General features: G+C 31.3%; 1 protein-coding gene across 3 annotated transcripts in view; it reads right to left on the reverse strand.

Moving 5' to 3' along the window:
• LOC143233692 (structural maintenance of chromosomes flexible hinge domain-containing protein 1-like) overlaps positions 1-14,713 on the reverse strand; it is a 97,394-nt gene that overhangs the window by 41,168 nt on the left and 41,513 nt on the right. For all 3 annotated transcript variants that reach the window (XM_076470196.1, XM_076470197.1, XM_076470198.1), the window contains exons 22-29: positions 13,013-13,085; positions 11,708-11,841; positions 11,082-11,228; positions 6,145-6,307; positions 4,631-4,698; positions 3,829-3,974; positions 1,440-1,569; positions 387-467 (exon numbers count right to left, since the gene is read on the reverse strand). In XM_076470196.1, the coding sequence (XP_076326311.1) occupies positions 387-467; positions 1,440-1,569; positions 3,829-3,974; positions 4,631-4,698; positions 6,145-6,307; positions 11,082-11,228; positions 11,708-11,841; positions 13,013-13,085 (942 nt within the window). The remainder of the gene's footprint in view (positions 1-386; positions 468-1,439; positions 1,570-3,828; positions 3,975-4,630; positions 4,699-6,144; positions 6,308-11,081; positions 11,229-11,707; positions 11,842-13,012; positions 13,086-14,713) is intronic.

Here is a 14,713-nt window from a genome sequence, read left to right on the forward strand (position 1 = left end):
TTCTTCAAAGAATTTAAATAAGATTAATCGGCTTTAACTGACAAAATTTGAATATAATATTAACTGCTTTTGTTCAGAGTTCAAAACATGGCTTTCCTCAAATATGTAATAATAACAAAATGAATGTCTGTAACAGTATTACTCATATAATATTCACAAAATAACATTTTTAAATATACCTTCAGACTCCATATTCACTTATATTAACTACAGGTTTTAAATATTTTTCATACTTGTACCAATACTTTACATAGGTATGTACAAATATGAACACAAAAGATATAAATATGATATCAGTGTTTAATGCATCAAAACTTACTAAGAAATAAAATAAACATTTCCATCTCTAATCCAGTTTCTATAAGATCATTCATAATACACCTTACCTGCCCAAGAGCTTTTTCTAAAGAGCTGTAATCAAGCCCTTCAGCTGTGATGGCTAAGGTGGCAAGAGACTTGAAAGGCAACTGAAAAAGAAGTGGGAGGGGGAATATATATAACACTTTCTTAAATATTGAATATTCTACACGTTTTTAGAAAACAACAAAATTAGTAGTTTCATTTGTCTGTACGTATTTATTAAAAAAAACAACAACACTAAATGAGAAAATATGTTAAACCTGCAAAAATCTCAGAAAGGCTCACCTTCCAAAACTTATTATTATTTGCCTACTTCTTATCACAGTTGTTTTCTTTGTGTTACAAATGTACATTTCAAAAGTGATAAGTGTCCCATATCTATGTCTGAAAGGACACTTCACATGCCTTAAGTTAAATGTCCTCAACTGTCCTGCCTTTTATAAAAATATATTATTATTGAAATGGAATTATACATGCCTTTAGTATAATATCTCCAGTGTTCTTATGTTTCTCAAAACCTGGTTATTTTAATGTTTTTTTTGTAAAATAAACATATTTCTTAATAGTTTGAAAAGACCAATGACCAACCCAAGACCATGAAATCCAACATGGAGAGGTTAACTTGTAAACATAAAGTATAATAATATAAAAAAAACATGCTTGAAATGTTCTAGATGCAATTGTGAATGTAATGCTTTAAGTGTAGTAATTAAGCTAAACTATGGGTCCTGGACAGATGGGAGAAGAACTTATTCAAAGATATCCCAAACAATTTGACATACCATCTGAATCAGATTCATAATAGTGAAACTAATGGCACATCACAGCTCAAAGATTGTCAGTGGTGAAGTTGAAACTCAAGCAATTATAAAATAACATAGATTTCACTATGCAAAATTTTTATTTTAGAAGTTGTGCCAAGCTTCATTTATTGGGATCAAATGAAGTAACCTTAAATTACCAGTTTCCACAATGACATCCTCTCCTATCAACGTTCTGAGTAACAACTCTTTTCTATCTTGTAAACAACAGATCACTGGAAAGTTTTACCAGTGTATTAAAAATTTATCACACATTACCTTTTTTACTGCATTTCCATACTTGTCTGCCACTGTGACTAGGATATCGTCCTGAAGGGCTTCACCAATACGGACTTTGCTTGTACCACTACATGTAGCTTTAAGGTATGCTGGTTCGCCATGTCTTGGTCTGAAAAAAGTAGTTAAGTGAAGCAGTTAAGTTAACTAAAACAATGTGTACGGAATGTTATGCTTGAACTTTAGGTGCTTAATAATCTTCCATTTTCAAGAATTCAAAAACATGTTCAAAAGTATGATAATATGCAATGTGTTAAAAATGCATCTACACCCTTTCACACATTCTCTTTCATTATGAAATAACAGATGCAGTTCAAATGGATTCTGTATTGCTATATCTAAATGTCAACACATAAAGCTAAAAGTAACTCAACAAACAAGACTAATAAATAACAACTTCTGATACAAGTATGCTATACTTGAAGCAAAACTCAAAAGCAAGCTGGCCTTCAGCATAGCTAATTAAATATACCTTTCTATATTTTTCTTACAGAAATTGAAATGCATTGTTTTATTAGCTAGATATCCTTGCTGTTGATATTAGTTTTGGGCATAATCCCAGTAATATTTCATAAAGTTTGACCAACTCAGGAGGTTAGGTTAACCCAAGATAAATATTTTAATATGACAATGCAAAAACAATATTTATAATGCAAAACAATAAATAAAAAACAAACAGTAATGACATTTGGTACACTAACTAACATATTCAATACTGTTAGTGAAAGTGCAAATAAATAAATAACATAGTACACATTTAGCTTAAATCACACCCAGTTTTATATAAACTTCACTACGAATTAAAAGATGTCAGTAATACATCTCAATGGTTTCAAATGAGAAAAAAACAACTTTTAATTGCCATATTTGCCACTCTGCTTGGTACCACATGTTACAGTTAGTAATATTTCAAAAAACTTTAAACACTAAGGTCTTACTAAATTATAACAGCATTTAACCTTATAAAGCAAAAAAATGTCTATAGTAGGAAATAAGTTACAATGATTAATTAGTCATTTTGCAAACACAACACACCTGCAATGGGTATGTCAAAGAATAAATGTTACAATATTTTAAAAGGTTAGATTCCACACATAAACTTCTTTATCATCAATATATATATACAAATTTGGAATCAAAATATAGTTAAAAAGCAAAATTTTAATTCAAGTTTTTAATTTTGTAACAAAATATTTTAAAATTCTCAGTCTCTCCTGAGACTTGCCATGCTCATCTCTCATATTCTCCATCACCGATACTTCTCTCTGGTATTTTGTACTATACTGTTTGTAACCAATAGAAAAGCCAAGTTTTAAGCTATCAAATGATTGTAATGTTACATTGTTTCATCTACAGTTTGAAAGTTTATGTTTTGGTATTCAAATAAAACAGTTAAGGGAATTCATTTGAGCTCCTTCTGTCATAGTTAGAAATCAGTTATCATAATTATAGGACATTATATTTTTTCATGCATCATTATTCTGTGTTCTTAAGTTGTGTGTGTGTTTTCTTATAGCAAAGCCACACAGCTATCTGCTGAGTCCACCGAGAGGAATCAAACCCCTGATTTTAGCATTGTAAATCCATAGACTTACTGCTATACTAGCAGGGAACATTAAGTGCATTACTTGAATAAATAACAATTTTGTTTATTAGCACCCTTACCATTAAAAAAAGTAGGTTTAGATTGTCACATACAAAAAAAAGATTAAATGCAAGTACCATATTTCTTGTGTTTCATTAGTGTTCTTTGTTAACGATTATAAAAGTAGCTAAAATGTAAAAATTCAAAACTTATTAGGTTAGATTAGGTAAGAGAATGAATTATAATAATACAACAGACAAAGTGTTATTAGTTTTTACGATAAATTATTGTAGTTTTCTGTTACAATATGCAGTCTTTCTAGAAAGAGAAAGTGGGAAATTTAAATTTATTCCATATTTTTTATGACAAAGTTAAACCAACTGTGTACAGAGTTTTACTGAAAACATGTAACTTCAGATGTTTCACATGTTATTCAACATGAAATCTGAAAATGTTCAGTTAAAGAAATGTATTTTTGTAATTTTAACATGAAAATTACTTTGTACTAAGAACGGTCAACATCTTAATTTCACATATTCAGAGATAAACCTTTAATAAAAATACTTATTTAAAAAATCTGATTCTTATCCATACAAAACACTTGTGAAAAAAGACTGAAAGCTTGCCAAATTTCATGAAGATACACACAAATCATATTCAAATTATATTATGGAAACTATTATGGATAGTTTGTGTTTAAATTTTGTCAAGTATTTAAAGATCTTTTGCATGTATGAAGAAGGATTAGTAAACATATATTCTTCTTTTGCCACGTCAAATGCTTACTTTATGGTAAAAGGGAAGTCAATCACACGACTATCTGACAATGTCACGTTACAGTAGAGCAGCTGCTTAACTGACTGAGGTGTCTGTATATCAGGTAACTTCCCCTCTAAAAGAATATCACTCGATACACTTTTAGTCCAGTTGACCTTTGTATAAATAAAAGAAAAAAATCAACTCAAAAGTAATCCTAAACTTAACAAATCCTATGATATGACTATCAAGACTAAAAACATAAAATATTCAGTTTAGTTGGCTCTACTAGTATTTACAGTTGACAATTAATTTTCCTTGATATATATATATATATATATTAACAAAATTTGCAGAAATACAATTTTTTTTTACACTTATATTCTTCAAATACACAAGATGAACACAAATGTTTTCTCACACTGAAGTATTCAAAAATACATCTATGAAATATGTTCCATTTATTTTCATAATTGGATTTATGAAGGGCACCACATTACCGCTTTGTTTAACACTTTTATTTTTTACTGTACTGAATAATTTAGGTTTTGTTTTGTCCAAATTAAATCTCATTCAACTTCAAGACTTTTCATTAAATATTTTTTGGAACTTAATTTCAGATATGCATGTTTTTGCTTTATAGTTTCACCTCAATTATCACAAGGAATATTGTACTCCCCAAGTTCAGCAAAACATAACTTTATGGTTCTATACCAACAGGATAACATGATTTATAAACATGTGTGAAAATAATATGAGTAACACTCCAGCCCAAGTGTTCAAATCCCTCAAAAATCTAATTTAGTAATATCTCTAATAGCACAGCAATTACCTTCATGTTTCCAGCGAGTTTAGGAGTTATATCAATCTCTCTACCAGCTTCATCCAGAATACGATATTCTACACATATTTAAAAAGTAATATATTTGAACAATCTTACATTAATAACATCTTTTTCTCAACACAGCAAAAGATGTTACACATCATTCAACAAAATTAATATTTGTCACTAGACAGTTAAATACTTGGAATTAAAATGAAATACAAATTACACTGTATTATATTAAACAGTAATTTTTTTCTTGCTTTGTTTATCAAACAAGATCGTAAGTGTTAGTTTGTCTAAGAACACAACAATACATTACTTTGTTGATGGGATGGCCAATTACATTTTTTCAGTATTTGTACTTTTGGGAAAACAACAAATTCACTAAATAACAGAATATTTTATCTATCTGTTAATTCTGTGTAGAATATATGAAACAGCTCCATTTCAATAGTTTATAAAGTTGCCATTTAAGTGGTTCATTACTATTTATTCTAAGAATTACTCAATATTTACTTCTTTTGATCATTTCTGAAATATAAATGAAAGAAATATATAAATATTCTGCAGTATAGGTTTTTTTTTTTTGTTTAATCAATTTTGTGCAAGGAAAATCAAGAGCTATCTACATTAATCATCCTTAATTTTGAAGCAAAAGACTACAGGAAAGACAACTAGTGAACACCACCTACTGCCAACTCTTTCAGTGGAACTGAGTGTACATTATAACTCTCTCATGACTGAAAGGTTGATCACATTTTCTGACAAGGATTTAAACCCATGACCTGCAAATATTTGACCATCACATTCTACTGCTCTCATTACTAAAAGGACAAGCACATTTGATAATGGGATTCGAATACTCAACTCATGGATTGTGAGTCAAGTGCATTAACAATCAAGCCATTCCAGGTCCATGCATTATGGGATAAATAAACTTTATATAATTCAAATATTTCCAGATTTCATAGTGAAGAAATATCTATATATATATTTCAATAGTTAGCTGGTTTAATCAACTTCAAAGTATAGCAGAGTTACCTATGAGCATTTCTCTCTGCACATATGTCGGAGCACCAAGACGTAGCAAGTTCCACCAAGTAGTTTTCTTGCATCAAATTCATGCCCTTACCATAATACTTTTGACATATTATGCATATCCATTCTTCAGATCCTTTAGAATTTTAATAGTATGAAAATTTTATGAAGAGCAGTAAAGTTTGTGCCTCTCCCAATGTCACTCAGTTCTAAACTAGGTAAATACATTTAAAAACACCACAACTAACTTATTCTTTTCATTTCCAAAGTTATGCTTTATTTCATAATGCATTCAAGGTTTATAGTGTAAACTTTCGACTATCCAATGCTTTCTTCTATCAAAAATACATATTAAAGTAACAATGTATAAATTATTTACAATAGGAAATATTACATTTCTGTTTCCATTGTAAGCCAAACGTTATTTGAAATATTAAGAAAACTCTTGAAATAATTTCAACACTATTTTGAAAAAAACATACCAAGTCCAGAGATAGGTTGTCCTGCAACCCAGGAAATATCTTTATCTCGCTCTATGTGTATAAAGTTCATGTTAGGACAACGATAACCTACTACCATACAGGCCGCATGATGGCTAGGTTTAACAAAAACCTCACCTTCCACAACACTTATCGATCTGTGATCCTAAGGAATATAAAGATTTACATTTAAAAGCTTATTTAACAACATGAAAGGAGTAAAACTCAAGAAATTAAGAGGAAGAAAACATGTATTTTTATGTCTATTACACACACACACATATATATATATATATATATATTTATATTGTTTTATGGAACCACCAATAACTTTCACAAACAACAGAGATGCCAACTATTTCAAATGACTGAGCATAATGATTGTAGACAGAGCCCTTTATCATTTGCAGCTACTAGGCCTGACCAATGTCTCTAAGCTGTTTATTATTATAACTATTATTATAACTATTATTATTTATTACTGCTATAGATTGCTCAATTATGACTGTGTTTTGTGTATTTAATAAATAAATTTTCAAAAATTCTTTTGAAATTATGTCTTTTATTTAGTTCAGAGTAACAAACATACTGGTAAAACATCGAACATGCACAAACAGTAAGCAGAAAAAGCCTTTGTGTAAGGACTAGTTTATATCACGTTTATGACACTTATTGTAATAGTTTTGCGGCTGTTGCAGCCTTTGCTTTCATGAGAATGTCTCTGGGTGGTTGGGAGTTATAACAACATTAATCAGTGATGTCGAGAAAACCCACTTGTAGAAAAATATATATGGAAAAACGGCTCGTTTGGGTTAAGAAAATATTTTACGTAGAAGAGCAAACATCGTTTTGACCTTCTTCGATCATCGTCAGGTTCACAAAGAAAGAAAGAGGTAACTGACCAGAAGCCATTTGTTTGTATATACCACAAGCATCAGCAACGCAGTATCACCAGTTCTAGCCAATATTTTTATGACACAAGTTGAAACACAAGCAATTAACACAGCATTACATCCCCACTATACTGGTACAGATATGCAGATGACACGGTTGCAGGATTCAGATCTACAGAACACACACTTAATTTTGTCAATCACATTAACTCTATACATCCCAACATTAACTTCACATGTGAACAGGAAGAAAGCAATGAAATATCATTATAATAATAATAATAATCATTATAAATATCAAAATAAACCAATATAAAGGAACACCTTTATACCTATATTAAATATAATAAAATAAAATTATATATTCAAACATCTAACACCGCCCTCTACATTCCGACACTCAGTTACACAACCCCTTCCAAACATATGGTCAGTTTCCGGTCAGTTACCTCTTTCTTTCTTTTTGAACCTGACGATGACCGAAGAAGGTCGAAACGTTGTTCTCTCTTTTACGTAAAATATTTTCTCAACCCAAACGAGCCGTTTTTGCATATATATTATAACAACATTGTCCATTTGACTGCATGCACATCTTGTGTGTTATAATACTGCTCAAACCTGAGGTGCTCAAGTTTGGTCTGAACATGCTTTTGTTTTTAGTCACTAAACTAAATATCCTTTCACTGTCAGCATTAGAATGGAAGATTGTAAGAATTCCAAGCATAACCCTACACAGAATGTCATACTTCTGGTTGTCATTTCCATCCTTAACTGTAGACAGCTGAACCCAAAACTTGTCAACATTCAACTGAAAAACAGTTTCTGAGAAAGTATCAATTTGATAGTTCAAATCTTGCCCTTCCAACTTGTCAATAGTGTCATGCTCATGTGTATTGACAAGGACAGGATACCTGTCTGTGAAGAAGCGTAGAGAAGAGAAATCTTTGCTGACTTTCAGTTTTGGATCAGCAACCTCTGTGTGAATCAGAAGTTCATCATTTCGAGGGAAATGTTTCATCATGTAATTTGTAGCTGCAATATAGTATTTCTTGACATTGGTGTAGAAGCTGATCAGGTCCAAGTCCTTTTCATATTTAACAATGTATTCCTTGGCAGCATGTCCAATAGAAACTGCCTCATTAGATTTGTGTAAGGATTCATTGTTGTAGTCAAGTTCAGTGATGTTGCCTTCAAGATATTCTGGCTTGATGTATCTGACAAGTATATTTTTAACTTGTGTAATCAGAGCTCTATGCATAATGTGTATGCAAGGTTCTTCTCTTTGCAATATCAAATTGGCTTGTTCAAATAGAGGAATTGCAGACTGAAGAAAAAGACAAAATAATAAGTTAATTTTGTTGTACAAGAAAACTGTTAACTTATCTAACTTGCTCTGCACATAACTTTTCTTGGTTACTTCCTTGCTGGCTTTCGTTTTCTTCTCTTTTTTCATTGATTGTCTCTTCTTCAGTTCAAGGTCAGACTGCCTAAACATATATTGAGTTGTATCAAATGTTTCTTTGTCTGCTTTTGGAGACTGTTGTCTTGTGTCCCTGAGTGGCTGGGAGAGCATCTTGACTGTGCCCCTGTGTGGCTGAGAGGATCTTAATTGTTAAAGTCTTGCTGCCTGACTGAGCTGCATGTTTACATCTATTTGAATCTAGTTTTTCCATTTCACAGTGAAAATACTTCTTCAGTGGCTTCCCCATGTCCAATATTCTATTGAGGCACACACCAAGTGATAGCCATCTTGTGTTAACAAGTTGTAGAATTTTTCTTCTTTCTTTGTCATACAATCCTTGAAACTATTTAAAATGTTGTTTTCTGCTAGCACTTTTGTCTAGAAAATAGTAGGTATCTATCAATAAATCAGAAACTGAGCAGGGCAGTTCTCTGGAAGCTTTCTGGGCAGCAATATTCATGAGGTGACAGACACAGCCCTTGAAGTAAATGTTAGACTGTCGTCTTGAGATGTGCCCCATCACACCTTTACCTATATCAGACATAACTGAGGCACTGTCTGAAGAAAAACTAACACAGTTTTCCCATGGAATTTTCCTCTTTGTCAGTTTATGGTCCAAAAGCTTGAAAATATTCTCTCCTGTTGAAACATCTTTCCATTCCACCATTGTCAAAAGAGAACAAACAATTTTTCCAAGCAAAGGGTCAAGATATCGTACAATCACAGGATACAGGTTTGAGTCATCCATGTCTGTGGATCCATCTGTGGCTAAACTGTAAAAACTGTTAGTAAGTGTGCTTGAAATCATTTTGTCATCTTCACAACCCAACATTTGTACAATGACTGTAGTTTTGGTTCTAGCACAGCCATGTTTTTTTGCTATATCAGAGTCTGGGAACATTTTTCTGAATAGATGTGTTGCATGATTGGCTACAACTAGGGGTAAATTATGAGCAATGACGAATTGCGTAAACATCACTTCTGCATTTATGGTTTCATATTCTGATTCTTACTCATAAATGTCGTTATCTGCATCGTTTTTGTCTTCGCCTCAGCCTTTTGTTGGTGAGATGCCGATTTTGTATGTCTCAAACAATTGTTTATCCCGCCATGTGACACAGAAAAATCGATGCGACAAACTGTAGAAAATGCATGACTGTCACTGACTTTTGATGTAATGAACAGATATTTTGCACTATACTCTTTCCTAAATTTTTGATTCACAGTTTTAGTCCTTTTAGATTTGCCAAAAACAAGACAATCTGGTGAACAAGGCCTCTATTTTTCCATCTTGTAAATGATTGCATTGGTGTTTGTACGCCACTTAGAAAACAAGAAATACCATCTCCCATCTACGCGAGCACTGACTGGCTGACAAGCACTGATGACGTAACTATGGATTCCCCCACGTTTCCAGTATGGAGAAGCATTGCACTAAAACTATTGGTAGACGTCGGAGATACAAATATTTTTTATTATTTCAAGCACAAACATGACTATGTCTTTTATTTATTATCAAAGTTTATTTGTATCTCACTAGAACTTTTCACCCCTTTCAAGCCCTGGGGGTACAATTTATCACTTTATTGTATAGGCCTATATAATATATAATAATTTGGGAGTTGCAACAAGTCGTAATATTTGTCTGTATAAGCAAATACTCGTAATGTATACACCAAAATCGTCATGATTACGCTTAAATCGTAATGATTGGCATCTCTGAAACAGCAACATCAGTTACTATGACCAATCACAAAGCATCATCAGTGTTTACTATGACCAATTACACAGCACCATTAGTGTTTACTATGACCAATTACACAGCACCATTAGTGTTTACTATAACCAATCACACAGCACCATCAGCATTCATTATAACCAATCAACACAGCACTATCAATGTTTACTGTGCCCAATTACACAAACACACATCAATCAATAAATAATTTTATTGCTTGCAAGAAGACTAGAATCTTTACACTACTAATTACACTGACACCAATACAATGCCAGGTACACAATAACCTTCCTACTCCAATGTCAAGTCATATAAAAATACTTCAGTTATAGGATGAAAAGCCACAGTATACGAAACAATCACAGAATTTCTACTTTGCACATAAATTTATCTCAAGTGATTAATCTAAGACCTATGAACTTATGTATCAATGTCTTTAAACTTAGGTACGAAATGTAGCTAAATCTTAATCAAAACTTTACTTTACAGTTACTGAAAAAGTCAATTCCATACAGGTAGAAGTGGAATAAAGTAAAATGTTAAAATTTTACTAATCTAAAAATATGTATACTTTAACACCCTGATAGAAACACACTTTTATTCCTTTAGACCCAAGGCTTTCTGCATCCAGCTTGTTCATTTCAAATAAATTATTAAAACATCAAAAACAATTACCTTCATCAGCAGGTAAACTACAAATGCTACAGTTTAATATTTCATGCACTTACAGGAACACAAAAATCTTCCATTGCAAACTTGTTCACTTGAAATAAATGATAAAAAAAAATTATCTTCACCTGCAGGTAAACCAAAAATAAAGCAAATATTTAATATTTCATACACGTACTAGAATGCGAAACCTTGATATTAACTGAATGCTTTTTTTTGCATCCACAAGATTTAAATGTAGAGGTGGTCCTGTGATAACACCTTTTCCTCCTGCAGATAGATCAGTACTGTACACAGGTAAACTGGAACCAGGAGGGCCATCAAACTATTGCATAAAATACAAATCTTTCTTATTCATAGACATTTATCTTCTTCTCCAAAAATATATAACTTAAAACTAAATAAGCATATAAAACCTATTCAAATTATCCTTTCATTATTATAAATATTATTCTATCAGCACATTTTAGAATTAGAATGTTGAAAAACAGATAAAACTATATTAGACTTCCCTTTTATGATCTTGTCTTTAAAATTTTTAAGTCTAGTTTTATTAATACTATGCCTAATATCAATTATAATTACAACCAATTTGTATATATAACTAACTTCCTGGAAGTCTAGTATCAATACTAATTAATTATTTTCACAAAACCATGACGTATTTCATCATAAACTTCAATTCTATCTTTCAATTTTAAGTGTATACAATTGAAATACACATTATGGATTGTGTAGATTGTTAAAGCATGAAAACAAATATGCACACAGTTTATAATCTACTAACTTTTCTCTCTTACTTACAGTGCACTCCACAGTAAGTCGAGGCTCACTAGTGACATTGTCTGCAGTATCTAGAGTCATCACTTCAAATGAAGGTGAAGACCCGTTCTCTATTTCAAGAGACTTGGGAGATATTTTCAATTTTTCAGGAACTCCTGGAATATTTATTTTAAAACGTTACAAATTTCCAAAAATGATTTAGTATGTACTTTATACAGACTTTAATAAAAACAATGTAACACATGCATAGTGTACAATACAATGATTAATGAAAAACCATCAAAACAGACAAATGCACACATCAAATACTACTTCCTAACCTTCCAACATAAAAGCTACAAACACAATCACAAAAAGTATTGGGTATGTTTTCTTGCAGCAAAGCCACATTAGACTACCTTCTGCATCCACCAAGGGGAATCAAACCCCTCATTCTAGCTTTGTAAATCCAAATACTTATTAGTGTCCCACCAAAGGATGCAACAAAAATCATCATGACAAAAAATATCTAGAGTAAAATGGATCTTTTATCACATAAATAATGGCTGAAAGTTTTACTTTTTTGTATAAAATTTTAATTAATATATATATATATATATACAAAATCAGAACACTTAACTTGTGACCAAAATAGAAGTAATGATGATAATTTAAGATTCTGTATAACAAACATTTTATTTTTGGATCCTACTTTACAAAATAATGTGAAAAAAAACATCTCATCATAGAAATACGGCTGACATGATGAATTCTAGATATATAATAAAAACATTATGCAATATATCTATTACCACCCAAATGGTTTCAGACACCCCATCCCAGCAGAAACTAGTTTAGACTTTAAAGAAACAATAACATGCAGTTTTATCTAACTGTGGTTTCTAGGTCGATCAGTTTCAAACATCTACCTTGATAAAAGATGAAATGCATCTTACTGTGATTTCTTGAGCAGTTTTAAACCACTGCCTTGACACATTTTTCTTATTTTAACATCACAATTTATATCAAGAGTTTGAATTACTACGTAAAAGAAATGAAAATAATTTTTTGAAAGCACATCATCTATTCTAGTAGAATCTACACAGCACACCCCTCAAAAATGGACTCATGATATGGGATACTAAAAGTTGCCCACAACAAAATGCATTGTAGTTTTATGACAGATTTGTCAAGATTACACTTAGCAGGCATTGTCTCACATCATAAGACAGCTAACTGCAGATTTCTTAAATACAAAGCTCTGAACAGATGTAGAAATAAAAAAAATAAAAATCATCTATTTCTACAAATACTTTTTGTGAATATATAGAAAAAAACCAAAGTTACCTGGGTGCAGCCGTATTTTTAAGGTTTGTATTGGCTCTTCCAAGGAAGGAATTTTCACAGCAAGCTGAAAGTTCTATAAAAATATACAAGAGTTGACATTTTCCCATAAGTTGAATAACTAATTTGACATTTTACTCACTATACAACTGAAGTATAGCAGTAATGACAACTACCATCATAAAGAAGTTTATTACACCATAACAAATCTACTTTATAATTTTTTTGGATGTTTAATTATCACTATGTTCAAACACAAAATTTACAGCTTCAAGCAAAGATATGCTATTTTATTTTACAATTTTATTAAATAAATCAATGTTCTGGAAAGTTAGAAAGCCATTCAACAGCAACAGAAATGCACTGAAATATGAAATTAACAATAAGTCATATCTATTTTGAAAAAAATAATTCGATCATTCATTTTTAAAATCTGATTGATTAAGGTCATATTGAAACTATACTTACATAAAATATAAATCCAAATATCTTTATGTCTCTCTAAAGTTGATTTTTTTTTTTTATTTAACTAAATTGTGTTAGCTAATTAATAAGTCTAGATCAGGGGTGGACAGCATAATTGTGGCCAGCTGAAGTTTAGGAATAAGCTTTTTGCATCATTTACTTTTTTATTCCAAATTTGGTAATCAGCAATTGCACTGCCTCACATCATCGTTAATGTTACGCACTTCATCACTGTCACATTCTCCACCCATTTTGTAACGTCAGTCTGGTTTAGATGATTGTTAGACTGTGCATGGTTTTGCATGCACTTGCAAGCATATTTCTATCATGCAACTTTCAAGTGTTTAAATATAATTTGTTTTTTACCTCATAAGCGGATAATTCGAAAATGAAAGAATCCAGATGATGGTGAACACTCAGAAAATAAAGACAATTTAATTGATTCTGGCATTACTGCCAAAAAGAGAATGGCACAAGACTGGAAAAACAAGAAAGAAGAATTTAATGGAAGTTGGGAGTTGTAGTAATTGAAGCAAATAATAAGCCAATGTGTCTTTTGTGTAACAAAGTTGTTAGGAATAATAAAATATACAACCTTAAGCAACACTTTAACAATTTTCACAACGAATTTGATGATAAATTTCCAGTTGATAGCAAAAATTGTATGAATGAAATTAGCCATCTGAAAGCACAACCTCATGAACTAAAAGGAAGGCCTAAAACATTGCTATCATCGATAGAACTAGTTACGTTAGCTAGCTATAAAGTAGCTTGGATTCTAGATCAAAAAAAGAAATAATTTTCTGATGCTGAACTTGTAAAAGAAAAATTGATTGTGGTAATTGAAACTCTGCTGGAGAATTATGATTCAAAAATAAAAGATAATATTCTTCAAAAGGTAAATTTGCAATTGAGTCAAAGAACAACTGTCCACCAAATGCTAGAGTTAGCAAAATACATAGAAAATCAGTTGCTTGAACAAATAAAAGATTGTTTGTATTTTCTTTAGCACTAGATGAGTCAACAGATGTTAGTGACACTGCACAGTTGATATTTTGGGTTCAATGTGTAACTTCAAATCTTCAAATGAGGGAAGAAATGCTTGGCCTTTGTGGATTACGAGATCAAACATGTGGAAAAAACATCTTTGAAAATTTCTTGAAATGTTAAAAAATTCAATCTGGATTATAAAAACTGGTTTCTGTCACAACAGACAGTGATCCTGCCATGACTGGAGCA

Source organism: Tachypleus tridentatus, chromosome 12 (genome assembly GCF_004210375.1).
Source record: "Tachypleus tridentatus isolate NWPU-2018 chromosome 12, ASM421037v1, whole genome shotgun sequence".
NCBI classification, from domain to species: domain Eukaryota; kingdom Metazoa; phylum Arthropoda; class Merostomata; order Xiphosura; family Limulidae; genus Tachypleus; species Tachypleus tridentatus.